General features: G+C 65.4%; 1 protein-coding gene across 12 annotated transcripts; it reads right to left on the bottom strand.

Annotated features, from left to right (window-relative positions):
- Positions 1-812: 812 nt before the first annotated feature.
- Positions 813-27569, bottom strand: KMT2D (lysine methyltransferase 2D). 12 transcript variants are annotated; one of them, XM_041472595.1, is made up of 55 exons: positions 27464-27569; positions 25972-26050; positions 25774-25900; positions 25436-25686; positions 25258-25355; positions 24999-25164; positions 24722-24887; positions 24525-24639; positions 24280-24446; positions 23300-24174; positions 22924-23058; positions 21970-22832; positions 21652-21765; positions 21228-21338; positions 21022-21126; positions 20629-20810; positions 20377-20541; positions 20179-20285; positions 20046-20087; positions 19730-19945; positions 19505-19651; positions 19308-19424; positions 19008-19132; positions 18736-18925; positions 18290-18364; positions 17868-17972; positions 17570-17743; positions 17206-17290; positions 16851-17095; positions 16505-16587; positions 16375-16425; positions 14555-16234; positions 14218-14391; positions 13706-13854; positions 11427-13501; positions 11211-11334; positions 11029-11116; positions 10817-10883; positions 10409-10641; positions 6701-9805; positions 6476-6619; positions 6239-6403; positions 5997-6153; positions 5831-5912; positions 5560-5735; positions 5047-5195; positions 4806-4941; positions 4590-4726; positions 3071-4241; positions 2719-2855; positions 2463-2593; positions 2073-2358; positions 1585-1658; positions 1376-1484; positions 813-1264 (listed from the first exon to the last, which is right to left on the bottom strand). In XM_041472595.1, exons 2-55 carry the CDS (start codon positions 26018-26020, stop codon positions 1172-1174), a joined length of 16293 nt encoding a protein of 5430 aa, XP_041328529.1. In that variant the 5' UTR covers positions 26021-26050; positions 27464-27569; the 3' UTR covers positions 813-1171. The 12 variants fall into 12 exon arrangements, with proteins under 12 accessions (XP_041328529.1, XP_041328531.1, XP_041328530.1 ...); XM_041472597.1 differs by having other exon boundaries at positions 5997-6087; XM_041472596.1 differs by having other exon boundaries at positions 5831-6153; positions 6701-9066; positions 9166-9805.
- Positions 27570-27575: the final 6 nt, after the last annotated feature.

Genomic DNA, 27575 nt, shown 5'->3' with positions numbered 1-27575 from the left:
CCAGCCCCGTCTAGTATATACAATATAAGGTATAAATAGATAAATAACCTTCCCCCCCCAGTGCAGCCCCAGCTGGGAGGGCCAAGGGCGAGCAGGGGGGGCTCCACCCGGCCCCTCCAGCCGTGGGGGCCACGTGTGGCAAGGAGGGGTCCCCACCCAGCCCCTCCAGCCCCCCACCAGAGCTGGGGGAGTGGGTTTGACCCCCCCCGTCGCCCTCCCCCATCCCCACCGCACACCTTGGCACGTCACACGGCTGGGACCTCCTGAGGGGCGGGGGACAAGGAGGGGGTGTCCCCGTGTCCCCCCTTCGAGGTGTCCTGATGAAGGGCCACACCTGAGGAGGGGGACACGGGGAAGCCACATCCTCTGGAGCCCGAGGGAAAGATCCCCCCCTCCTTGGGGGGGGGTGGGGGGCAGGTTGGGATGGAGGGGGGCTCACATTTAAAAACAACAACAAATAAAAAGAAACAAATCTAACACTTAAAATGAGGTAGGTTTGGGTGCAGAAGCTCCTTGTGTCTGTCGGGGTCTTGGCTGCATCCCGCCGCCGCTCCGGGGTCTCGTCCACACGCACAAACAAAAAAGAGATCAAAAGGAACCGAGCGAGCTCTGGCCGCCGCCACGCCGGGCGGGGCAGAGCCCGGATTGTCGAGCTCAAGGAGTCTGTGTTACCTTGGTAATTAGCGAGCAAATATTATTAGTTTCTAAAAAAAAAAAAAAAAAAAAAAAAAAAAAAAAAAAAAAAAAAAAAAGAAAAAAAAAAGAAAAAAAAAAAAGGAAAAAAATTAAAAAAAAAAGAAAAAAGAAACCAATAAAATAAAATAAAATAAAATAAAATAATCGTTATATCCAGACCGGCTCCGCACAATCGCTCCGGCCGCGCTGGGCCCGGCGCTGCTCCCCCGTGGCTCTCCCACGAGGGAGGCAGGCAGGGGGTGGTGAAGGGGGCGTTTCTGAGCCCCCCCACTCCTTTTTTCTCCTCGCAGGACGAAGCAAAGAAAACCCTGAGTTGCCAGTTCATCTGTCCGTCCGTCCCGCTCGGGCAGGGCCGGCAGCGCTGCAGCCGCTGCTCTCCCTCAGTGCCCGGCCGCCCCCGGCACCTCCTGCAGCCCTGGGGGGCTCGGCGAGGTCTCTGAGGCGGGGGTGGCAGCCCCCAGCCCCTTTTTCCCAGTTAGTTCATCCACTTCCTGCAATTCCAAGCTCCACAGTGGCAGGGGATCTTGTGCTGATCGTCCTCGAAGTCGAACTGGTAGTCGTAGGTGAGCTGGGAGGGAGCGGGGAGTCACCCAAAGCACAGAGCTCGGCCCTGCCACCTCCAGCCCCCCTCCCTGGGTCCCCCAGGACCCCCTCAGCACCCCCTCGGTCCCTCACTGACCTCCTCCCCCTTGGGGATGCGCCGGCTGGAGATGATGATGATCTTGTCCTCCTTGTCGAAGGTCACGACTTCGGCCACGCAGTTCGGGGCACACGAGTGGTTGATGTACCTGGGGGACGAGCAGGGTCAGCACAACCCAGGGGCAGGACAGACGGACGTCATGGCTCCCTCTGGGGGTATCCCAGCACCCCAAAGCCCCCCGTGCTCACCTGGCCGGGCCCCCCGTCAGCGTGGCGTCAATGACGTGCTCGTTGTTGATGCGGAACATGTAAATGCCGCGGTTCTGCCACGGGGGAGAAGAGGGGGTTCAGGGGTGCACTGAGGTCCCCATATCCCACCTGAGTTGACTTCCACCACCCCAAGTCCCACTGGAGACCCTCAAATCCCATATGAGTCCCTCCATGTCCCACCTGAGTCACTCCATGTCCCACCAGAGCTCCCAACATCCCACCTAAGACCCTCCATGTCCCACCAGAACCCTTGATATCCCTCTCAAGTCCCTCCACATCCTGAGTCTCCCCATGTCCTGCCAGAGCCCACAACGTCCCACCCAAGTCCACTCTCATCCCACCCAAGCCCCCAACAACCCATCTGACTCCTCCCATGTCCTTCTCAAAGTCCCTCCATGTTCCACCAGAGCCCACAATGTCCCACCCAAGTCCCCACACAAGCCCCCAGCATCTCAGCAGAGCCCCACCTGCTCCTCATAGATCTTCTCCCGCCGGTTGGCCACCTCGTTGCGGATGATGGTGCCGATGTACTCGATGACCATCGTGTGCTTCTCGATGTCCTTGGCCGCGTAGAGCCCCAGCCCCTGGATGCGGGACCGTGCCAGGTACACGTTGTTCTTCCACTCCGTCTTCAGGCGCCGGTACTGGGAGGACTTGGAGTGCACAAACTGCTTGCTGTAGGGCGTGTTGGTTTCACCCGTGAACGTGCTCTGGTAGGCCTTGGACATGCTTGTGCTGTTCAGGGTGTGGGGCCTTTCAGGGGAGGGGGATGAGAAGAGTTAGAGACGAGAGATCCCCAGGGATCCCAGCTCTCCTGGTGGGTCCCAGCTCTCCCAGTGAATTCCAGCCCCGCTTACCGCTTGTAGTGGGTGAGGATCTTGGGCTCGGAGCGGGCGCAGCCGGTGGGATTGATCATCAAGGGCAGCTCCATCAGAGGATGGCGCCCGTAGCGGAACAGGTAGTTCTGGCAGCTCTCCACGCCTGGCAGCTGCAGAGGGGGACATGGAAGGACCAGGGGTCAAGAGGCAGCAGCAGAAGAACCACTGGGCCTTTCCCCAGCAGGGTGGACCCCCAGTGTGGAGGAGAGACCTCCATGCACACCGCGGGACGTACCGACTCGGCGATGCGCAGCACCGCGTGCACCGTGAGGCCGAAGAGCTCCTCGCCCTTCAGGTACTCGGGGAAGAGTCGCAGCATGTCAGCCTCCTTCCTCATCATCGCCACTGGCTCGATGATCCGGTTCCACACAGCTGCCAAGGGAAGGGAGAACCACAGAATTAATTAGGCTGGAAAAGACCTCCAAGATCAGAGTCCAAGTGACCACCTCGTCACCAGAGCAGAGCTCTGAGTGCCATGGGTTGAAGATGAGGACTCAGTGGGGACCTCAAGCCACCTTCCATCGCCCCATCCTCTGGTGTGGCTCAGCCACCGGGACAAAGGTTGCTGGCATATCCCAACTCCTTACCCTGTGGAGAGGAGTCGGAGAAGACAAGATCCTCCAGGCCCTGCTCGATGACCTGCACGACGAACTCGGGGCGCCCGTTATTCTCGCAGATGGTGCAGCGGTAGCAGCAGCGGCGGTTGTTGGTCCGCAGGCTCCAGTAGATGCGCGTGGCCTCGTAGCCCACGGGGTAGAGGGCCGTGACGCTGTGGAAATCGGCCATCTGGTGTGGCAGCAGCTGCCCGATGGCGTGGAAGACCAACCCGCCCACGCGGAACATGTGGAGCCGCTCTCCACGCTGGATGATGCTGGCGATCTGCTTCACCTCGTCCCGCTCGATGTAGACGCGGCGGAACACGGTGAAGCTGCTGAGCTCCTGCTCGCAGGGCCCCTTCAGCTTGTGCAGGGGACACAGCATGGTCTTGTCCTTGAAGAACATGCACTTGGCGCGGATGGCGCAGGCGAAGTGGTACACGCTGGGGCAGCGGATGCGGTTGCAGCTGTTGGTGGCACCGGTTTTCTGACACAGGGAGCACTTGGTGAGCAGCCCACGGTGCAGGGCCACCTCCACGTTGATCAGGGCCCCTCCCTGAGTCTCATACACCTCCGTGGACCACAGGGCGCAGTTCAGGTGAACCCAGAGGTCGAGGTCAAGGTTTAGCAGGCGGGCCGGCCCGTCCGTGGCCCCGTCGCCCTCCTCGTGACAGAAGCAGCACTTGCGCATGTCCTGCGGCACCTTCTCGGGGCGCAGCGTGGTTCCCAGCTTGTCGATGAACTCGGCGATCTCCTTGTCGCCGTCGCGCTTGGCTCCTCCTTTCTGGATGGTGACGAGGAAGCGCAGCCGTTTCCAGCGCACGCCCTTCCACTTCTTCAGCCGTGGCCTCGCCTCATCCCCGTCCTCCAGAGGCCGCGAGCGTGGCTTGAAACGGGGTGGCGAGTGGACAGCTGCGGCCCCTTCCTCCTGGGGGGCTGGCGAGGGGGCCGGTGGCAGTGGTGACAATGGGGCTGGGGCGGCCTCGTGGGACGCCTCGGGGTCGGGGACCCTGGTGGGCTCAGCGGGGCTGGATGGGGAGGGGACGGAGGGGGACAGCGGGGGCGAGGGTTCCTGGGGAAGGACAGAGAGCTGCCGCACGTCCAGGTTGGAGACGTTGTTGACGTAGCAGTGGTGAAGGGTCTTCTCAGGAGCAGGGCTCTCCTGTGGTGTGGGGAGAGGGGCATGGATCAGAGTTGCAGGGATGGAGACCCCCAACCTCCCTGAACATCGCAGGGAGGGGTCCTTGGCCCCACAGGGGCATCAGCATCCCACGTAACCCCAACCATAAAAGGACCTCCTGGACTCCTTCCTGGCAGACCCAGCACCAGCCCATGGCCACCCGGCCCTCCAGGAAACTCCCTGCAATCACGGGGTGACCCACAGGGACCACCATGCACCTCTACCAGAGAATCCCTGCTCCTGTACCCCCATACAGTCACAGCCCTGTAGGTACCCCAAAACCCCCCTCCCAGTCTCCCAGCCCCGTGGGGACCCCTGCATGCCACTGACCTGTCTGAGCAGTGTCAGGAGGTCCAGCTCGCCCTTGAGGCTGTACCCTGGCAGCACCGCATCGAACTGCTTCAGCCATTCCGAGCTGCTGTCCGGCACCTTCCCAGCCAGCGCCTTCTCCTTCCCTCCAAGCATTCCTGGGAGAAGGATGGACCACCCGTCACGGGAGTCCCAGCCTGGGGACATGGGGGACATGGGGACAAGGTGAACACTCACCAGCCATATCTGTCTCCACCTTCTTGGCCTCAACCACAGCTGCTCGCACAGGGCCGTCGGGGAACAGCACCTCGTAGGAGCTGGGGATCTTCATGCTCAGCAGCTCAGCCATGGCCACCATCACCCCATTGAGGTTCTAGGTGAAAAGGAAGCAGGATGGTTCCAGAGTGCCACAGGTGTCACTGTGTTAGGTCACTGCTGGGATCCTAAGGGTCTTGAATCTCCCAATCCCCTCGCTCACCTTGGCAGCTGCTGCAGACACCGTCAGCATGACAGAGACCTCGCTGCTCTTGCCCTTCTCCCATGGGGCTCCAGGGCCTGCTGCCCCCACCTTCCCTGGTGGAGCCCCAAAGGGCTCTGCGACCTCATAGGGTTTTGTGTCTGGGAACACTGGTGTGGGGAGAGGGGGGTCAGAGCCATGGGGAGCAGAGCCAGGGTCAGAACCGTGCAGACCCAGCCCCACCAAGAGCCACTCATGAGCCCACCCAGCTGCCCCAAATCCCTGCAGGGAACCCACCACCCTGAAAATCCCTCTCCCTCACATCCCACACTTCCCAAGGACCCTTCCCCTGGCTCCCTTAATCACCTCCTAGACCAGGAACTCCATCTTGCCCCATCCATATCCCTTCTTACCTGACACACATGCTCCAAACCCACTCCCTCTGCTGCACATCCCACAGCTCCCTGCTGCCCAATCCGTATGGACCACAGACCACTCCTGCCCTGATCCACAGACCCCTCCAGCCCATCCCACCTGGGATGCTGGCCCGGGGGATGATGGGGATGATGGGGGACAGCACACGCTCCTCCAGCTCTGGCTTGGCCTCGCTGAGAAGTGGGAAGCGGAGCAGCTCCTCGCCCAGGACGCTCTCGGGGGATGAAGCAGGGACGATGCTGTCGGGGGAGTCGCTCTCGTCGTCACTCTCCATCCTGTGGGGATGGAGGCGTCAGGGGCCACAGGGCCTGGTGTCACCCATGGATGGGCTGATGTCACTTGCGGGGGGTCTCCCCAAAGGGGGTCTCACCTGACGTCCTCGGTCTGGTTGTGCGGAGGGGTGGGCAGCGCTGCCAGCAGGTCCAGGCTCTTCACCTCCACAGCTGGTGTATCTGCAGAGAAGTGACGGGTGTCATGGTGGGGAGTGACAAGTGGCAGCACAGATTCTGTGCCACCCCTGTGCCAGCCAGGCTCACCTTTCTGGCCGTGGGGCTCACGGGCTGGGTCGGCATCCTTGGGCTGCTCCCCCAGCTCTTCAGAGGCCGTGACACCATTCACCATCTTCTGCTGCACGGAGGGAGGGGGTGTGGGGGGCAGCGAGGAGGGTGGCGTGGGTGGGTTGCTGAGGTTGTTCTGGGGGGAGACGGTGGGGTGAGAACAGCAGGATGGTCTGGAACCCCCAGATAAGGGGGACACCAGGGAACAACCCCCCTCTCACCTTGGTGAGCAGCTGGGAGTAGTAGTCGGGGACGCTGTCGAGCACAGCACTGCCGAAGGCGCCCCGCAGCTGGCTCTTCCCGTTGATGGGGCTGCTCCCAAAGGGTGCAAAGAGGCTGAAGTTGGCCATGATGGTCGGCTCCGTCAGCGGCAGCAGCGACAGCTCCTGGGGACAGAGCAGTGAGGGGGGGACAAGGGCAAAGGAAGTCTCCTGCCACACCCCAGCCCGCAGCCATACCTGCTTCAGCTGCCTCATGAGGGCCTCGCCAGGACGCAGCCCCTCATCCTTCCGCAGCTTCTTGCGGGATGCTGGGATCCGCTCGTTGCCTTTCTGTACCCGCTTAGGCTTGGTGGGTGCTGGCTTCCTGGCAATGGAGGGGTCCTGAGGAGAAAAAAGGGGGCATGAGCTGTGCCAGCACAGTCCCTCACCCATCTCACCCCCAGCCCAGCCCCGGCTGCTCACCTCCCGGCTCAGCAGCAGTGACTGTGGCCGTGGCTCTGTCCCAGTGCTCCGGTTCTCCATATGCCCATTGAGCTCGCCTGGGCTCTGAGCTGAGAGCTGCACGTTCTTGGCCCGCAGCAGCTTCTGCAGCAGCAGGTGCCCAGCCTCGGAGCGCCCACCCGGGGCCAGCAGGCTGTTGGCTTGGCTGTCCCCAGGGTCCCCGTTGGCCTCTGGTTTTGCTGTCTCGTTTCCATCCACCTCACACTGTGCCGCTGCTGCCGCCTCTTCCTTCGGCTCCTGCTTCACCAACACCTGGGGGGCTTCACCTGCTGCAGGGGCCCCCTCTGGCACAGCCCCATTGATGTGGGTCTCACCAGGGTCAGCTGGGTCCACCCCAGGTGCCTCGGGGTCCCAGGGGCGGTGGGCTGGGTCAGGGAGGGCCCCGCTTGGCGTGGGAGCCAGCCCTGGCTCCGTGGGTGCTGCGGGGCTGGGGGCCAAGGCCGGGATTCCCGGTGATGTCTTCTTTGGCTCTTGTGGGCTCTGCTCGGGGCTGGCCAGGTGCTGGGGGGCACCGCCCAGGGGCGAGGGGGCTGGTGGCGTGGGGAGGTGGATGAGGCTGGGCTGGGGACCACGGGCAGCCAGAGCTGCCTGAACCAGCTCAGCCAGGGGCTGCTGGGGAGGCTGCCCTGGCAGTGCCCGTCCCGGCTCGGTGGCAGAGCTGGTCTGTGCCTCTGCTGGGGCATCTGCCCGGGGCTGGAAAAGGGGCCCCATGGGACGAGGGGGCGGGCGGGTAGCTGTCAAGCCGTAGTCCGGGGCCTGCCCGGGGAAGGGGCCAGGGGTCCGTAGTGCCTGGTTCTGCTGCAGCAGGCTCTGCTGGTGCCGCTGCCTCAGGAGGGCCTGGAGCTGCTGCTGCTGCTGCGGCGTCAGATGCCGCAGCTGCGGGTTCTTGGCCAGGACACCCTGGAGCTGCGCCCGGATCTGGCCCATCACCGGCCCTGGCACCTGCCCCAGGAGACCTGGGGGGAGAGCGGCCGTGCCCGATGCTGGCCCTACTTTGTGCTGAATGGGGCTCTGGAGCCGTGGGGGCTGTGGCTGCCCTGGCAGGGCCCCCGCCACCCCCTTGCCTGGCTGCTCTGGGGGCCGCGGTGCCGGCACCATGGCCTGTGCTGGGCCTGTCCCACAGCCCAGCGGTTGCTCTGCCACCCCGGCCGTGTCCCCGTGCTGCTGGGACAGCTCAGGGTGGACAGCCCCAGGGCTCTGCAGCGGTGGGGCGAGTAGGGCACCCGGCTGCCCAGAAGCTGCCCTTAAGACACCCGGCTGTGGGGAAGTCAAGAGGAGCTGCTGGCCCTGCCCTAGCTCAGCCTGGTGCTTGGGGGCTGGGGGCTCCGGGCCCCCCAGCCCCGAGGGGTTGAGGGCTCCCTGCTGCTCCCCATGCAGCTGCCCCCCGCTCTCCCCACCCTCGGCATGCAGGGCGCTGCCGTCCATCCCCGCGGGCTGGTCCTTGGCAGCCAGGACCGCCGGGGCTGGCTGCATTCCCTGACTCAGGTGCAGCACAGAGGGGGCCTGGCCCCCCGCCCCGTGCTGCGGAAAGTGCTGGATGGAGGGCTGCCCCTGGCCCAGCCCCAGGAGACCTGGCTGGGCAGCCGCTGAGTTCTGCTGCTGCTGCTGTGGAGCCAACAGTGCCCGAGACTGCCCCAGCTGCTGGGATAGCACGAGCCGGTGGCTCAGCATCCCCGGAGTCTGCGGCGTCAGCTGGGGCGAGCCCAGCACCCGCTGCTGGTGGGGGGCCAGGACAACCTGGCGCTGGGCTGGGGGGTGGCCCAGCACAGGCTGGTGCTGCAGCCCTGGCCCGTGGCCCAGCACGCCCGGCTGCTGCTGGGGTGAGAGCTGCTGCACGAGGAGACTCTGCTGGCTGCCCAACAGCCCCGGCTGCTTCGGCACCATGGGCTGAGCCCCTGCGCCGGGCTGTGGGGCTGGGGGCTGCTGCTGCTGCTGCCCCAGCAGGCTGGGCTGCCCTGGCACGGCTGTTGGCTGCACTGGGGCCTGGCCCAGCACACCTGGCTGCTGCATGGATGCCTGGCTCATCATGCCTGGCTGCTGCAGCGATGTCTGGGCCAGCACTCCTGCCTGTTGCATTGAAGTTTGTCCCATCACACCTGATTGCTGCATGGATGTCTGTGCCATGATGCTCTGTGGCTGCATCGAGCTCTGTCCTATCAAACCTGGCTGTTGCATGGATGCCTGACCCATCACACCCTGTTGCTGCATCGACGTCTGTCCCATCACACCTGGCTGCTGCATGGATGCCTGTGCCATCACACCTGGCTGCTGCAGCGACGCCTGTCCCATCACACCTGGCTGCTGCATGGATGCCTGTCCCATCACACCTGGCTGCTGCATGGAGGTTTGACCCATCACGCCCTGCTGCTGCATCGATGCTTGTGCCATGACACCTGATGGCTGCAGTGACGTCTGTCCCATCACACCTGATTGCTGCATGGCTGCCTGTCCCATCACACCCGGCTGCTGCATTGATGTTTGTCCCATCACGCCCTGCTGCTGCATGGCCGCCTGTCCCATCACACCTGGCTGCTGCAGCGACACCTGTCCCATCACACCTGGCTGTTGCATTGACGTCTGTCCCATCACACCTGGCTGCTGCTGCAGTGACACCTGTCCCAGCATGTTCTGCTGCTGCAGTTTCTGTGCCAGCTGCATCCTCTGCAGCTGCCGCTCCTGCATCAGGCGGCTGTCAGCGGCCAGCCCGCGCAGCGCCGGGTTCCCGCTGAAGAAAGCGCCAGAGGAGCCGGGTCCTGGGGCATTCCCTACAGGCTGCTGCCCCATGAAGGACAGGCCCTGCTGCACAGCCATGGACACACCGCCCTGGGGCAGGCGCAGCCCCCCAGGCTGCCCTGGCTGCTGCCCAAGGCCCTGCGCTCCCACCAGGGCTCCCCCGGGCTGCTGCACGCCGTGTGCTGACAGGAGCTGTCCCGGGAGCTTGGACATGAGGCGGGGGCTCTGCGAGGGGCTCAGGGCCATCACGGCTGAGGCCTGGTGCTGGTGCTGCTGCTGCTTGTTGCGGTACTCAGCCATGAGGTTGGTGTGTTCCTTCTGCTGCTTCCGCACCTGATGGGGACGGCGGGGTGTGAGTGCCAGGAATGGCAGGGTTTTAGTGTCAGCAATGGCATGGCATTAGTGCCAGAGACAGGGAGACAACACAGCCTTAGCACTGGGGATGGTGGGGCATCAGCAGCAGGAATGGCACAGATTTAGTGCCCAGGATAGGGGAGTATTAGCATTAGGAATGGCATAAAAGTGCTAGAAATGGCACACCACCACCACCAGAAATGGCACTGCTTTACTGTCGGGGACAGTAAGGCAACAGCACTAGGAATGGCACAGGATAAATGCTGGGGACAGCAGGGCATTAGTGCTGGGAATGGCAAGTGAATTAGTCCCAGGAATAGTGGGACATCAGTGCCAGGAATGGCAGTGTTAGCGCCAGGAACAGCAGGGAATTAATACCAGGACTGGCATAGAATTAGTGCTGGGGACAGCAGAGCAGTAGAGCCAGAAATGGCACACTGACTCTGAGGACATCATGTTTGAGGATGGCACAGCGCTAAAGTTGGGAATAGTGAGGCTGGCACTGGTAACAGTGAAGCACTAACACTGGGAACATCCCATTTGCACCAGGGACAAGGTGCCCACCCACATGCAGGGTCCTACCTGGTCCAGCTGCTTCTGGATCTTGCTCTGCTGCTCCGTTACCAGCTTCAGCTTCTCGGCGTCGGCCTCGGGGAACTCCCGGCCGGCTTTCTTGGCCGTGCGCTGCTTGGCACACAGCGCCTTGCGGGACTTGCGGTGCGCCCCGATCTGCTCCTCCAGCACCTTCAGCTGCATCTGCAGCAGCTGCTGCGTGTGGAACAGCCACTCCTCGTACTGCCGCTGGTCAGCCTCGTCTGTGGGATGGGGAGGGGGCTCAGATCAGTGGGGGCCCCGGTAAGTGGAGACCCCGAGTCAGTGGAGACCCCAGGTCAGTGAGAACCCCGGGTAAACAGAGACCCTGGGTCAGTGGAGACCCCAGCCCCAGGGCCAGGGTGAGCCCTGTGCCACACCATGCCAGTCAGTACTCACTGATGACGCCCTGTGCAAAGGTGGGTGGGTTGGGGCGAGCCTGGGTCGGGTCTGTGCCACTCCGCTCCTGGAAGAAAGAGGAACGTTTGGGACATGCTATGGATTTCTGTCCTCTTTCCACAGACTCCACCCCCTCAGAGAGCCAAAAAAGCAGCAGTTCCGGCCTGCCAGCCACAAGAGACCCCTGTAAACCCTCTGGACACCCCACTCACCTGCCCGCTCCCTGCCAGTAAGTGGTTCTGCATCTCGGAGACAGCCGGGCCCCCGGAGAGCCGCTGGGCCAGCAGGGAAACCTGTTGCCTTTGGGGGACACACACAAGAGATGGACTGTGAGCCAGAGCCAAAGCAACCTGCCTGCCCCACCCTGTGCCCCCCAGATCCCCATGTCTGTTACCTGTTCATGCCTGGGGCCACCCCGATGCTGCCCTGAGCCATCACCTTCTTGATGCCCTTCAGTGCCACCATCTTGGCCTTGGCAATGGGGTCCATGATGTCCTCGGCCGCAAACTTGTCCAGGTCTGCTGGGACAGAGACCACAGCATGTTCAGCCAAATGCCCCCTACCCAAAAGGGCCCCGTGCTCCCCCCAAAAAATCACCTGCAGCCCCTACCTGTGTCTGGGAAGAAGCTGTTGGCCAACTGCTGCTGCATGACGAGCTGGGGGGGCTTCAGGCCCAGGTTGGGGGGCTGCACCCCGGCCATCGGCTTCTGCACCAGCACCTGCTGCTGGCTCTGCTGTGGCTGCCCCAGGGCCACCTGCACCCCGTGGGGCGATGACAGCACATGGGGCTGCCCAGAGCCCATGCCCATGTGGGGGGCCAGAGCCGGGCGCTGCTGGGGTGCGTTGAGCTGGGGGGGCTGCGGTGGCAGCAGCGGTGGCCGGGCCACCAGCCCCAGCTGGAGGGGTGTCTGAGGGGTGCCCAGACGGGGTGGCTGCCCCTCGGGAGGCTGCCCAGATGCCCCTGTGTGCAGCATGGGGTGCCCTGGGGCTTGGAGATGGGGGGTGCCACGGGGCAGGTGGGCTGACATCTGCTGCTTCTTCTGCAGCTCCTTCTTCTCGTGCTCCAGGAGGTCCTCGATGAGCAGGGGCAGCTCGCTGGCCACCAACGAGCTCTCCATCTTGTCCAGGTCATCCGCTGGCGAGTGCCGGGCACTGCCCAGCCCCAAGGCTCCACTGTCCAGCTCAAACTTCTCCAGCAAGGGGTTGCTCTGGCCACCCAGCTGGGCAGATGCCAGCCCACGGCCAGGGGCAGTGTAGGGGTCCTTCTCCAGCACGGGGACACCAGTGTGGCCACTGTTGGAGAACTGAGTCAGGCTGAGGCGAGTGGGGCCAGCGCTGGAGCTCAGGAGGGTCTGGCCAGGTTTGACACTGAGCCCCAGGGAGGCAGAGATTTTATCTGTGCCCTGCAGTGCTTCTGACTTGACTGGCATCGGGAGGCGCTCGGGGCCAGCGGTGGTGAACTGGCAGGGTGAGGTCTTCAGGCAGCCATCCTCCAGCTTGGGCTTGACATCAGTGGGCAATGAGCCAGCCTTCACCTCTGCACCCTGCGCCTTGAAAGCTGGGTCAGGGGCCAGCACAGTGCCCGTGGGGCAGGCAGAGAGTCCCAAGCCCATCCCAGACACCAGTCCTTCCTTGGGCACCTCCTGATCCTCCGCAGATGGGGTCACATCTTTGCTGTCCCCAGGGTCGGGGAGCTTCAAGGTGGGCGCTGGTGGTTCTGTCTTGAGCTGGGCCTCACGCTCAGCCTTCTCGTTGGCTGACTCCACCAGGCGCAGGTGCTCGTTGAAGATGTCCTTCTTGTCACCAGTGTCCAGCTCGGGGTCAGTGTAGGCCAGCAGGTCAAACTCATCACCATTCAGCAGGTCATCGAGGTGGGGGTCTGCTGTCTCCAGGCTGTCCAAGTTGTCCAAGTCATCGTCCCCTTTGGCCACATCTGGATCCAGGCTAAGGTTGGCCAAATCATCATCATCTTCCAAGTCCTTGTGGGAGCCAAAGTCGTCATCCAAATCAGGCTCCACGGGCACCTCGCAGGGCAGCCGCCCCCCCTCCAGGCTCAGGTGGCTCTTCCCTGGGGCCGGCGCAGGGTCTGCAGCGGGGCCATCCTTGGGACCCTCGGGGCGGAGGGTGGCACCGGAGGACAGCGGGCGCGGGGGGATGTGCTGCTGCAGCTCCAGGGTGGGGGCTGGCAGCGGGGGCGCCGCCTTGGCGTGGGGCTGCTGGTGGCTGTTGCCCATCTCAGCTCCCTGGGGGGACGCAGGTGGCAGCGGTGCTGGAACCTTCTGGGATGGCAGCGCCTGCAGGGGCATGACGGGGGTGCACAGAGCCTGGGGGGTGCCTTCCTCCCCGGGCAGGAAGAATCGAGGCCGGGGTGCCTGGGGGGCAAAGGGAGATCCCACGACACCCCCAGGTCCCTTCTGCACGTTGTGTCGTAGCTCGATGAAAGGAGCACCCAGGGCAGCTGGTGAGGGGGGCACGGCCTCGGCAGGGGTGGGCAGGCGGGTGCCCAGGCTGCCCATGGGGGTCCCAGTGGCCGGAGGGGCGAAGCGGGAGGTGACAGGGAGCCGCAGGGCTGCCACGGCCGCTTGCTGCTGCTGCTGCTGCTGCCACAGGTGCTGCTGCTGCTGCGGGGATGGCGACGGGAAGACCCCACGGGGGTAGAAGGCCTGGGGGGGCCCCACTGTCGCCCTGCAAAACACCGTGGTGTTGGCACCAGCTTGGTACAGCCCCGACACACTATGCCCCATCCCTCTCAGACTGTGCCAAGTACCCAAAAACCCACAGCCACGCCCTCCCTCCAGAGTGATCCCCAGAAGCTGGGGGTATGTGTGTGATGTCTGCTGGCTCCCACCCGTGCATGCTGAGCCCATCGCCCTGCCAGGGGGCACCCACCGCCCGCTGATGTCCAGCATGGCTGGCGTGGCCGCCGGAGGGGGCCGGGAGAGCCGCTCGTCCTGCGTGAACGCTGCCTGCACCATGACAGAGCTGGGCAGCTTCCCAGCACCAGCTGCCGTGGCCAGAGTCCCGAGGAGAGCCTTGTCCTGGAATGAAGGAAGGAAAAAAGAGTCACTCATCCATCAGCCACATCCCACTGCCATGCCCCTCTATCAGCTGCATCCACCCCATGCCCCTCCATCAGCCACATCCCCCCTCCCCTGTGCCCACCATGCCCCTCCATCAGCCACCCATCAGCTGCATCCCCCCTGTACTCACCATGCCTTTCCACCAGTCACATCCCCCCTGTGCCCCTCCATCAACCACATCCCCCCCCATGCCCCTCCATCAGCCACATCCCCCCTCCCCTGTGCCCACCGTGCCCCTCCATCAGCCATTCCCCCCTGTGCCCACCATGCCCCTCCATCAGCTGCATCCCCCCCGTGCACACCGTGCCCCAGCTCTCCCACCTGTGCTGGCTGGTATGGGGCCATGCCCCGGCTCAGCTCGAAGCTCTGCCCGCCGGCCTCAGGTGCCCAGCCGGCCGGTGAGGAGGAGGCAGCAGCAGCTGCGCTCTCCTTCTCCTGCCGAAGGCTGTTCCTCTGAATCTGCTGGCGGATGAGCAGCTCCCGGAGCCGCTGGCGCTGAGAAGAAATCAGTGTTAGAGCCCAGAGTGGCAACAGGACCAAAACCAGCAAAACGAACCACACATGGAGTGGCCATTGATGCCTCCACAGCCCCAGTTTTTCCCTTTTCATTCTCTCCCAAACCCAAATGGATGCGACTGGATCCCAGGAGAGACCTCACCTGCCGCTGCTTCTCCAGCTCCGACTGGCTCATGGTGCCCAGAGCCCCGTCCTGGGCACCAGGCAGCTCCGCCAGGTCCCGGTTTGGGGGTGCTGAGAGCCCTGCAGCCACCTCCTCCCTCTTGTCGGCCGTCAGTCCCAGCGCAGCGCGGGGCAGGAAGGTTCCAGAAGGGTCCTGCTGCTGCGGGGGAGCCGGGGGCTGCGGCGGCAGCACTGATGGGGGCCGCAGGGGCGAGAGGCTGTAGGAGTCGGGGGCGGCAGTGCCAGGGCCCAGCGGGCTGCTGGCCTGGTGGAAGCTGGGGGACGAGGCGTAGGCCGAGCTCTGGGGTTTCCCAGAGCTGTAATGGCTGTTGATCCCATGGGGCTGGTGGGACGGGGAGCCCTTGAGAGGCTCCGAGACGGCCGGGGGGAAGGTGAAGCGCATGGGGGGCTGGCTCCCCGGGAAAACGCTGGCACCAGGCGAGCGGGCGAAGGGCGGCTGTGGCCCGGCCGCTGCCTTGGCGTGGGGGTCACCTGCTGGGGTGCCCCCAAAACCTCCACCGGCCGCCCCCACTGATTTGAACCCCGGCTCCGGCATCTGAGGACGGGGGGGTTTGTGCAGTGGGGTGAAAGGATCCCGGGACTGAGGCCGGGAGGGCGGCTGGGAGTAGGGATCAGGGGATTGGAAGCGAGGGGTGACTGGGGACTGGCAGAAGGCTTCGTTGGAGAGAGGGCGGGGGGTTAGGGGGGACTGGGAGCTGGACTGGGACTGGGGGCTGGCAGGGATGCGGGAGAAGGGTTCAGAGGGCAGGGAGCGAGGCGGGAGGGCGCAGCAGGCCTCGGGGGGCTGCAGCCGGGGCGTCAGCGGGGGCTGCGAGTAGGGGTCCAGATAGGGCGACTGACGGTACAAATCAGGGTGGCCGGGGGGCGGGGGGGCCAGGGGATGGGGGTCGGGGGGCCGGTGCCCCAGCCCCGGGCTCTGCGGCTCTACCTGAGAGACCCGTGGGGTCATGGGGGCTTTGAAGACGTCGGCCGCCTTCAGCTCCGCAGCCGAGAGGTGGGGGCCGCCTGGGGAGTCCCCGTAGCCCATGGCAGAAGCGTAGCCAGGTGAGCAGACCCCCAGGCTTCCCCCATCCTCCTTCTTCACCTCCAGACCCTTCTTCTGCTCCCCGAAAGGCAGGGGAGAGAGCAGGGCCTCGGGTGGCCGCGCTCCAGGACTCCCCGGCACCGAGAGGTTGTCCAAGGAAGGGCACCGGGGCTTCAGGAAGGGATCAGGGGTGCCAGGTTGGTGCCGGGGTGTGCCAGGCGGGGTGGGGTGGAAGTCAGGGGGAGCACGGGGGGCTGTGAGGGGCTGGGGCTGGCTAGGAAAAGGCTGGAAAGCAGCCCCCGACGTGGGGCTCTGGCCCAGGGGCGAGGGGAAGCGGGGCTCCAGCGTGTAGGCGGGGGCCGCGCCGTAGGGATCGTGCGAAGGCACTTGGGCAGGGGACTGGGGAGGGAGCTTGAGGAAGAGCTCGCTGGGAGACTCCGGTCCCCCTCCGGCACCCGCCGGGGGCTTCAGGAAGCCCTCGCCGGTGGCGGGGGGGCTGCTGATGTAGACGGGCTGTGCCCCTGGCGGCACCGGGATCCGCAGGTGCAGCGAGGGCCTCTCCGGCTTGCGCAGTCCCTCCCCTTTGGTCTGCTTGTTGATCTGGCTCTCGGCCTGCTGCAGAGAGAGCCGGGCTGTCAGCGCTGTGGGAGCCCTCCCGCCCTCCCCACGGGTTGGGCACGGGCTGGGGGTGGGCACAGCAATGTTCCCCCAGGGCTGGGCCGGGGCCGCCGGGCACCTCCCCGCGCCCCACGTACCTTCTGCACCTTGTTGATGCGATGAGCCGCCCGGTTATCTTTGGCCTTTTGCTAACAAAGACATGAAGCCAGCTGATTTGCAGCCCCCCGGTGCCCCGGCCCCCCACCCCACTGACCTCCTGGCACTCACCAAATATGGGGCTTTGTCCGTGGCAGGGACTTTCCTCCAGAGCTTCATGATCTGTTTGCAGCGGCTCGACCAGTCTGGGAGTCCAGTACGAGCAGATACAGGGGAGGAAAGCAACATTAGCCTGGACCTGAGGAGCCCACGAGCATCCTTGGTGGGGTCACTGTCCCACCCTCATGAGAAGTGACAGCCCAGGAGACAGAGCTGAGACCCCTGCCCACTACAGAGAACAATTCAGTGGCAGAACAACCCAGCTCTCCCCTCAAAAAAGGGACCAGGGGAGTGACACTCCACCCATACCCCCAACCCTCACCCCAACGGGGTGGCTGCAGCCCCCCCAGAGCCCTACCTGGATAATCCTGCTTGAGGTTGGGGAAGTTCATGTTGGCGTAGAGGACAGGGGAGATGGTGGAGAGCTCACCCAGCTCCTCGTCCTTCTCCCAGCGCTGCAAACTGCGCTGGTTGTAGGACAGCCCATCACCCTCGCCCTCTGTCGTGGGGGTCGTGGGGGTCGAGGGGGTGGTGGCAGCTGAGCTGCTGGCCCAGGGGCTCTCAGGCTCGCAGTGGTCGGGGCTGAAGAAGCCACTCCGCTCCCTGAGTGGAGAGGAGCGTCACAGATCGTCAGGTTGTAAGGAAGAGTGGGGTCCCAGGACACCCTGCAGTTCAGTTCCTCCAAGGAGGGGACCCCCAGCTCCTCTGAGTACCTGTTATCGAGGAATGGGGACTGGCAGACCCCCGAGTACGAGTCCAAGGAGACAGATCCAGAGAGTGAGCCCAGGGAAACGCTCCCTGTGAGGGAAACGAGATGGGTTGAAGGGAAAACAAAGTAAGGGCACAAACCTGCACCTGCCTGGGGGTCCAAACAACCCCCAGACAGCACAACCCCCAAAATGCTTTCCATGTTCACCCCCAGAGCAACAGGGAACACCCAGGAGCCTGGGCTCTCAGATATCACAGGCACCATTGAGTGAGTGAGTTTGGCTTTCCTGAGGCTGGAAACAAGCCCTGCCCTTCACCACACTCTCCAGGGACCTCCTGGATGACGGGGGCTCTGCCAATTCCACCCACCCTGCCCCGAGAGCTGGAGGTCTCCTTGCAGGAACGACCGCTGTGCTCGGCTGGGGTCCTGCCCGGCCTCCATCCCCGCAGCCACGCAGTTGAGGGGCTGCTCCCCACGCTCTGCCGAGCCCAGCACGTCCTTGAAGAGCTGCTGCACGTCTTTGCTCTCCATTTTGGGCAGCTCTGCAGAGGCAAATGCAGGAGCTGGGTGCAAATACCACACTGATAGGAAGGGGAAAAACCTGGGGGTCACGGTCCTGGGACCACCCACGCCTTCAGCACAAGAGGGGACGCAGGATGGTCTCACCTTCCGTGGGGATCTTGTCGAGGTCAGAGCTTAGCGCTCCCTCGCCCGGGGTGGCTGGTTTTTCGGCGTCCCCACGGTCTGGGGAATCCTTCGGCTCGTCGGCCCCTGTGAGGAAGAATCAGGAAGTGCCCTCAGCCCCCTGGGGACCCCCGGCTCAGGGCTGCGGACCCCCACGGGACCACCCAAAAAGGGACACGAAGGGACATGAGTCCCTCGGTCCTCCAGCGGCGCCGCGCCACGCGGGGGCGCTCTAGGCGCTACTCTATGGTCACCGGCATCATGGGCCTGACGGAGAACCATAGAGCTCAGCCCTGCCCAGAGCGGACCCCTCAACCATAGAGTTTGGTCCCGATGGCTGTGGGCGCTCTATGCCCGGTGGAGGACTCGGCTCTGGGGGTCCCACAGGGGTTCCCGGGCCTCACCCAGCTCCTCGGCCTTCGCCTCGTCCTTGCCATCGTCATCGGGAGCGGCGGCGCTGCCGTCAGTGCTGTCGTCCCCTGCAGGGTAGCCCAGGATTGAGTGAGCAGGGCCAGGACCCACCGAGCCCCAGCGTTCTCCCTCAGCCCTCGGCCTTTTCCAACGAGCCTCAGAGCCCACAGCACTGCTCACAACGGGGGTCCCCCCACAACCCCAGCGACCTCCAATATCCCCTCAAGACCCCCAACAACCCCAGGGACCATGAACAACCCCCTCACCCATCCCGGGGACCCCAACAACTTCCAACAACCCCAGGGACAGCTCCCAACAAGCCCCAACAAACCCAGGGATCCCCCGGGGACCTCCAACCACAGCAGGAACCCACACCGACCCCTCACTAATCCCCATAACCCCCCTCCTGGGCTGCAGACCCACTCCTGGCCACACTCACCTCGGGGGTGGGTGGGGGTCTCCCTCCTGTCCGGGGTGACCCCCTGCAGTGCCCCAGCGAGGTTGGGGTCCCCCTTGGGCCTTGGGGCACCCTGGCCCAAGGCGGGGCGGGCGGTCCCATCCCCAACCCCGCCTGCTGCCAGCAGCGCCTTCCGGCTCAGGTCCATCAGTGCCTTCCCAAAAAACGCCTCCTGGAATGGGAGGGCTCTGTCAGCATCGGGGTGTCCTCCCCATCCATCCCCTCATCCACCTCCAGCCCCCCATCCATCCCACCTGCAGGTATGGGGGGAACATGTCCTCCAACTTGCTCTTCTTGCGTCCCCGGCGCTTCTTCTTCTCGTCCCCCTCTCCTGAGCCTGGATCCAGGCCAGCCTCGGCTGGGACGTCACCAGGAGCCCCTGCAACAGCCCCCCAGCAATGAACACCCACCCCCAAAAAGGGTCTGGGGCTGTTCCTGTGCCACTGGAACAAGAGTTGTGAGGTGCAGCCTGAGGGCCCCTGCACATCCCTGGGGGTGAGGAGGGAATGGGAAATGGAGGGAGGGAGGGAGGAAAAGGTGCCACCGGGCCCTACCATCCTCAGGGTGTCCCTCGGTGCTCAGCCCCTCGCGCCCCACGTCCGGCAGCACCGCCGAGACCTTCTTGAGCCGCGTGTGGGACTTGCGCTGCCGCACCATGAATCCACCGATGCCTGGAGGACAGAGAAGGAGCGAGGATCACAGCGGGGTCACAGAAGAGCCCGGGAGGGTTCAGGGCCCGCACGACACTCACCAGGCCGGTATGGTTTGCGCTTCCTCTTCTTGCACTCCTCAGGGTCCTCCAGCCCCTTCCCCGAGTCCCCGTCAGCTCCAACGTCGCGGTCGGGGCTGGCCGGAGCCTCCAGCTTGATCTCACACTCCATGTGCTCCACACCCACTGCTGGGGGGTGCACGTTAGTGGGAACCCCTGACACCCCCACACCGCAACCACCCCAGCTCTCCCAGCAGCAACACCCACCGTCAGCTTTGAGCAGCTCATCGGTGTCCAGGTCACCGTCCTTCTTGTCCTCAGGGCCCAGGGGGTCACCCCCCTCCAGCCCCCCATCCCCGTTGAGGGTGCCCGGGCGGCCCTTGCGCTGCCGCCGCTTGTGCAGGGGGGACAGGGTCAGGTTGCGCAGCACGGCCATCCCCGTCTCTGTCAGCCACACGCCCTCGAAGCGGAAATACTGGGGCTCTGAGGGGACAGACACCAGCGTTGGGGACAAATGCCAGCACTGGGTGCGTGGCCAGAAGAGGGCACAGCCCTGGGAACCCCAGCAGGGCACAACACGTACCTGGATCCTTGGCTTTGATCATCTCTGCAGAAGGCGCAGGCACTGTGGCAGGAAAGCAGAGGAGCAGGTGAGTCCCCACACCCCTCAAATGCCCCCCAGGTCCCCCTGAGTTCCCCCTGCCCCGTGAGCTCACCAGGTTTGACCACGTAGGGCTGGCAGGCGCTGCAGTCGAAACCTTCATCCGCAGCCTGCTCCACCTCCTCCTCAGTGAAGAGGCTGTCACACGCAGCGTGCAGCCACCTGCGGGCAGCGTGGGGGACCCATCACACACCACAGCCTCCCCGGGAGGACCCCAAATTTCAGCCCCTGGAGCCTGGGGCACGGTGCTCACCGATCGCAGTGCCGGCACTGGATGAGCAGGTCGTCCTCCACGTATTTCTCGCGGCAGAAGGGGCAGACGACGAGGCTGGCGCAGGGTGCACAGTGGGTGTAGTTGTTCTGCCACTCGCAGTGGAAGCCAGGGGATGCAGCCCCACACTGCACACAGCACACACACCTGCAGAGAGTGGCCCGAGGGGTCAGCACCAGCACTGTAGAGCCCAAATTTGAGCCCCGTGGCTCCCCCCTTGTGTCCCCCACGCACCACTTGCACTTCCAGCCACCCTTGGGCACGGTCTGCAGCGGCGGGTCCAGGCAGTAGGTGTGGTAGCTGATGTCGCAGTCGTCGCAGAGCAGCAGGCGCGAGGGGTCGGAGGCTTTGCCGCACACCTCGCACACGATGCACTCCACGCAGCGCCAGCCCTTCAGCAGCATCACCTTGGTGATCTGGGGACACGGGATGGCAGCCATGTGAGCCCTGGGCATGGCCACGGCGGTCCCCAGGCTCGCTGTGGCTGTGGGGGACACCCCGGGGCTTGGCACAGACATGCCAGAGCACAACTCAACACACAAGGTGTGCCAAGCACCACCTTGTGTGTCCTTGGGGGGCACAGCACAGTTCTGGGGTGGAGCTGGGGGTCCTGGGCCCCCTCCTTACCTTGCTGTTGACGCAGTAGGGGTGGTAGCACTGGGAGCACTGGGAGCAGGCGAGCAGGTGCCCCTCAGCCCCACGCCCGAAGCTGCCACACACCACGCACATGTCCTGGGGGAGAGAGGTCGTGAGTGACGAGACAGGGGCTGGCAGAGGAGAGACAGAGTCTGTCCCACCCTGTCCATCTGTCCATCCTGCCATGCCCTGGTTACCTGCATGAGCACAAACTTGTCTGTGTTGGAGAAGAGGACGACTGTGTTCTGCATTGTGTCATCGTCGTCCTCGTCCTCCTCCTTGCTGGGCGAGCTCTCCACGTCAGCGAGCTGAGGACAGAGCGGGAGGCTCAGCACTGAGGACACCCTCTCTGTGCAGTCTGGGGTGCACCAGGAAGATGCAGGGGCAGCAGAACCCCTCCCCAGGGGGAAGCTCTGTACTTGTCCTATTTTCTGTGGTGAAGCCCCCAGACTCAGCAAAGGCGCAGGCATGAGACCCCATAAGACCCCAACCCACCCCACACTTAGGGCTCTTAATCTTCCCAAGGGAGAGATGATAGGGGAAGGGACAGGGGAGACTCAGTTCTCAGCCTAACAGCTCAAGGATTCCCTGGACCCCACCTCTGCCCCAGCCCAGCCTTACTGCTAAGGTGTCAACAGACGAGGTGGTCGACTTCAGGCGCGCACGGCCTCGGCCTCGGCCCCCGTGGGACCCCCCTCGGGGGCGTCTCCGCCCAGGGAAGCTGCTGCTGCGACCCTGTGGCCAAGGGGAGAGGGGAGTTACAGCACTGGGAAGCCCAGTGAGACCCCCATGCCAGGGCAGCACAGGGGCACTGCCCCCATCCCATCCCACCCCACCACACGTTCGGCCCTCGCCTACTTGCTGCAGGGGCAGCTCAGGGAGGGGAATGTGGCCCCAGCAGGGTACCCCCAAAATTGTGGTGACGGGGTCCCCCTATACCTGCTTGACACGGGAGCGCCCCGGGGAGCTGCGGCGCCGGCTCTTGTCCCCGTCACCCTTGGCTGCTGGCTCGAAGAGCAGCGAGTCATCGGTCTCAGCACCCAGCGGCAGCGACCCAGCGTCCTCCTTCTGCAGGCTGGCGTCAGCTGAGGCTGGGCCCAGCTCAGGGGACAGAGACCCGCCGCCCTCAGGGTCTGGGGACCCCAGCAGTGGCTCCGAGCCGGGGAAGCTGCTGCTCGTGTCCCCCTGGCTCAGGTTGGAGATCTCGTTGAGGATGTCGGGCCGTGGGCGCAGCGCGGGTGGCTCGGGGCACCCCTCGTCGCCGTGCCCCAGAAGCTTCTCGCCGGTAGTGCACACCTCCATGGGGGTCTCAGGGCCCAGCTCCTCTGGTTCCAGGAGCAGGGGGGATCCCGAAGGGGACCCCTTGACTTCAGGGTCCCCCCCAGCCCGGCTTTCTTCCAGGGCATCCTCCTCGCTGAGTGGCGGGGAGCTTCCACTGGTGCCCTCCCTCTCCAGCCTCGGTGCCTCTTCTTCCTCCTCTTCCTCCTCCTCAGGCAGGCCTGGGAAGGGCCCCAGCTCAGGGGCTGGGCTGCCGTGGGGGGCATCTCCAGGGGGGCTGGCTGGGGACTCCCCCTCGCCACCGGCCATCTCCATCTCCTCATCCTCAGGTGGCTCGGCGGGGGCCAGGGTGACAGCAGGAGAGCCCAGGGGGGGCGGCGGGGAGCCAGGAGGGTCGGTGTCCATGGCGATACCAGGGCTGCCAGGGGGCTCAGGCAGGGCTGGGGTGGGGGGCTCGAGCACATCGTCCTCCTTGGCATCAGGGGAGGGGGCTGGGGTCCGTGCAGGTGAGATGGCACGGAGAGCTGGGGGTAGAGAGGGGGGAAGAGTGATATCACAGCCCCCCAGAGACACCCACCCCCCCTAGTCCCAAGCCTGATGTTTCCCCAGACCCACCTGGGGGAGCTGAGGGTGGGGGTGTCATCTCAGGGGGCAGCGAGGGCTCTGGCTCCAGCTCCATCTCCTCCTCGGGGAGCACCTCTGGAGCCAGGGCTGGCGCCTCTTCTGCCACTGTCACCTCGGGGAGGAGACCTGGGGGACAGGATTGGGGTGAGGGAGTGTGGGGGTCCCCTCCATCCCCCCTGTGCCACCCAGCCTGGGATTGAGAGGCACAACAGCTCCCCACAGACCCCAAACAGGGCACCAAAATATGAAAAGAGAAGGAATACAGGAATCAGGCAAAGCCAGTGCTGGGAGAAGCCCCTGGTGCAGGACCCCCCCACACCCAGTGGAGACAGGAGGGGAAGAAGACAATGAAAAGTCCCCAGATTACCTGGTGGTTTCAGGTCCTCCTCGGGGGGCAGCTCGCTGGGGACCAGCTCTTCAGGGGGCAACTCAACAAGGGGGGGCTCTTCAGGGCTCAGCTTCTCGGGGGGCAGCGCTTCGGGAGGAGGTTCCTTGGGGAGCAGCTCGATGGGGGGCGGTTCACTGGGGGGCAGCTCCTCAAGGGGCAGCTCCTCGAGGGGCGGCTCGCTGAGGGGCAGCTCCTCGAGGGGTGGCTCACTGAGGGGTGGCTCCTCGAGGGGTGGCTTATCGAGGGGAGGTTCGGGGGGTGACCCTTTGGGGGGCAGCTCGTCAGGGGGTGATTTGTCAATGGGCAGTACTTCGGGGGACAGCTCACGGGGGGGTGACTTCTCAAACGCTGGTTTCTCAGGGGGAAGCTCAGGAAGGGGAGGGACATCGAGGGGCAGCTCATCGTGGGGTAGTTCACTGGGGGGCAACTCCTCAAGGGAGGGTCTGTCAGGGGGCAGCTCAGCAAGGGATGGTGTCTCAAGGGGCAGCTCCTCAGAGGGAGGCTCCTCGGGGGGCAGCATGAGAGGAAGGGGCTCCTCAGGGGGCTTCACTTCAGGAGGCTGAGTGTCAGAGGGCTGCGTGTCGGGGGGTGGCTGATCAACGGGCAGCTCATCAGAGGGAAGCTCTTCAGGGGGTTCCTCACTGGGGGGCACCTCCACAGAGGCCAGCTCGCCAGGAGGAGACTCAGCATTGCCCGGGGGAGCCTCCTTGGGGTCTGGGGGTGCCTCTTTGGGGTCTGGGGGTGTCTCGTTGGGGTCCACGAGGGGCTGCGTCTCCTCATCACACCCCACAGGCTCCAGCTCAGGTGGGGGCACGGGCGCATCCGTCGGCTTGCTGGGGACAGGGGACTCTGACCTGGGGTGGGGGAACCTGGGTGAGGGGGCAGCGCTCAGGCCACCCCATCCCCCACCCACAGAGGGCCTGAGCCCCCTCCAAACCAGCACCCCCATCCCCACTCACATCTGGGCAGGCGGGTCAGGCTGTGGTGAGGGTTCTGGCGCCGTGGGAACGTCGGCCGTGGCACGGCGCTGCTGGCAGTCCCTGCACACCTCAGACCCCGAGGACCACTGGCAGCTGGAGTCGGGCCCTGCGGGGTGCTGGCCACAGTCTGAGCAGACCCAGCAGTTCTGGGGAAAAGCAGAGATGTGTCAGGAGGTGCAGTGGGGAGCAGGCACCCTGTACCCCCGAGCGAGAGCAGGGCATACCTTGCATTTCCAGGAGCCGGTGGGAAGGCCCTGGGTGGCTGGCTCCGTGCAGGAGGTGTGGTAGCCCTTGTCACATGCCTCACACACCAGCATGGCAGAGTCCTGGCTGGGCTGCCTGTAGGGCGCAGGGGCAAGTGAGGGCTGGGACCCCTCCTTGGGTGCATACCCCCCTCCCCACCGCGGGTCTGGGGGCTCACCTGCAGGTTTGGCACACTTTGCACTGGGGACACTGCCAGCCCGAGCGCTTGCGAGGCGTCAGCGAGATGTCCAGGCAGGCCCCGTGGAAGTGCTGCCCGCAGCTGGTGCAGAACACCAGGTCCCGCAGGTCGCCCGGCCCGTTGCACACCGAGCACCGCGCGTCCTCTGTCAGCCACAAGAAAAGGGGGTCAGAGCTGCCTGCTCGTGGGGTTCTACCCTGCCACGACCCCCACGAGGGTCCCAGCGGCCAGGGGTGGTGTCCCCAGCCCCACGTACCCATGTCCACGGCCTCAGCCACGTGCTCGGGGCAGAGCAGCCGCAGGGTCTTCATGGACTGGAAGCAGCCGCTGGCGGCGGCGCAGGGGAAGTGGTAGAGGCGGGAGCAGCCGGCGGCCGCCCGGCACGGGATGCTGGCCCCCGTCCGCCCGCAGCGTTCACATTTCTGAGGGCACAGGAGTCCAGGGGGTCAGCGCTGCTGCAGGGCAGCAATTCCGCAGCAAACCATCGCCCCCGGACCCCTCTGGGATCTGCTCACCTGTGAGATCCCTGAGAAAACAGCTCTGGCCACGCCGGCCACCTCCGGCCCCGCACCAGCCGCCCAGGCCGCACACCAGTGGTGCACCCAGCAGTGCCCTGTGGGGAGGGGGAGTCAGGGACAGCTTGGGGACACGCAGGTGGCAGGATGGGAACCCCCGTGCTGTGATCACACTCACCCGTCGGCTCGAAGAGCTGCGCTGGGGTCACCCCCTCGGAGAAGCCGATTTGTGCCAGGCCGTCACCCGCCAGCTCTGGCTCTGGGGGGAGCTGGCTGGGCCCTGGGGGAGGCTGGCCGGGCCCATCAGGGGGCTCGTGGCCCGCCAGCCGCTCGGGCCAGTCGGGCACCGGCTCAAAGCGCTGCAGCTCCCGCTGCCCGTGTAGGCTCCAGTCCCCACAGTTGCAGAGGGCACAGCGGCGGCCCAGCGGGCTGGGAGAGGACAACGGGGGGTGTCAGGGACATTGAGGACCCCTTCGATGAGGACTCCATGCCACCCCCAAGTCCTCCCACCCTCACCTGCCAGCCTCGGGAGGTTCCTCCATGCCCGCGATGTCCGGCTCTGGCCCCGCAGAGGCTCCTTCGGGGGGTTTCAGGGGGTCCCCCTCGGCACTGCCCATCTCCTCCGAGGCCATGACGCCATCGGCTGTGGGGACAGGGGGTGTCACCACCACAGGGGGAACAGGGCCAGGTCCCCAAAGTGCTGCCCTGGCTCACCTGGCGCGGCTGCGTCCTTCTCCTCGCTGGGCACCTTCTGTTCGTCCATCCTGCCTCCGGCGTTCCTGGGGGGCCACAGCTGCAGGGGGGACACCCATCAGCACCAGGGGTGGTGGCACCTTCCCCAGCACCCTGCAGCCTCCCTCTATCCAAAGGACGGGGCAGCATCTTCCCATCGCTCTCCCCAAGGTAATTTCTAGGCTCTGGGAGTGGGAATGTCCCCCAGAAGCAGGGGGTGGCTCCCTGCCCCACAGGGGTCCAGGAGACCCCCCTGGCCTCCCCCATCACCCACCAGGTTCTCCCCAAGTCCAGCCAGTGACACCACAGCATATCCGGGGCAACCAAACCCCCGAGTGACCTCGATTAAACCGTGGGGGAAGGGGAATCAGTGATCCCAGCTCTACCACACACCAGCACCCCAGGGAGTCACCAGGATCCCCCCAGGAGCACAGCCAGCAAAGCTGGGACCCCCCAGTGCCCCCCACATGGGGAATATTCACAGAGAATTTAGGATGCAGCAGAAAATGGGGTTCCCACCACCAGCACCTGCCTGTGCCCCTATTTCCCCAGGCCCAGCACCGATCCTGCACCGCACAGGGGGTCCCGGGATAGGTACGGGGGGGAAACTCACCCCAAAACACCACGCACAAACCGGGGGGAGCCATGCCCTGATCTGCAGCCGCCCCCTCCCACCGCTGCCTCAAGCGCACCCCAAAAACCTCAGAGGGCTCCAGCACCGCGGGGGCAGCGAAGGGGACCCCAAACCGGAGCACGGGGCACACACGGCGTGAGCGGGGAGATCCGGGGGGGACCCGCGGGCACGGGGGGACAGAGCGCAGGGCACCGGGGAGGGGGAGACGCGCTGGGGCAGCGCCAACCCCCCAAAAACCCGAGAGGGCGGAGGGAGCCCCCGGCGGGGTCCCGGCCGCGGGGTAGGAGCGTCGTGTCCCACCCAGCACCTCCATGGCCCCGGTTCCCGGTGGGCCCGGGAGTATTCGGGCCCTCCCCGGAAAGGCTCCGGGGCCGGGGGGATTCGGGCCCTCCCGGGAAAGGCTCCGGGGCCGGGGCCCGCGCCCCCGGTTGGGCCGAAACACCACGCGGCGACACCACCCCCCCCACACCCTCGCCGGTGCGCCCGGGCCACGCTTTCCCCGCTCCCCGGTGCAACCGGGGGGTCGAGCCGGCCAGGCCCCGATCCCCGGCCCACCGCGGCCTACGCTGGCACCGGCACCGGGCCCCGAGCGACGGGCCCGGCCGTACCTGCGCTGCAGCCGCCCGGGCTCCACCGGTACCGGACACAAAGGCGTGCGAGCCGCGCTCTGGGCCCGGCCCCGGTCAGGCCTTACCGGGAGCGGCGGCACGGCGGAGGCGGCGCGGCCCGAGCCCGCACCACCGCGGGGCCGCTCCTTCCGGGGCCGCCGGGGCCCGTCCCGCCCGCGCGGGCCCCCCGGCGGGGCCGTTTGCACCCCCGCGCCCCCCGCCCGGTGCTCACCCCCGCGGCCGCCCTACGCCGACGGGCCTCGGGGCGCGGGGCGTTCGGTGCTCCCCGGCGCGGCCATTTCCAGAGGAAAGTAGGTCCCGCCGCCCGCCCCCGCCCCGCCCCG

This window comes from Pyrgilauda ruficollis, unplaced genomic scaffold (genome assembly GCF_017590135.1).
Source record: "Pyrgilauda ruficollis isolate IOZ18807 unplaced genomic scaffold, ASM1759013v1 scaffold293, whole genome shotgun sequence".
Taxonomy (NCBI): domain Eukaryota; kingdom Metazoa; phylum Chordata; class Aves; order Passeriformes; family Passeridae; genus Pyrgilauda; species Pyrgilauda ruficollis.
Note: the sequence above shows the minus strand (reverse complement) of the source record. Positions and strands in the feature narration are given on the sequence as shown.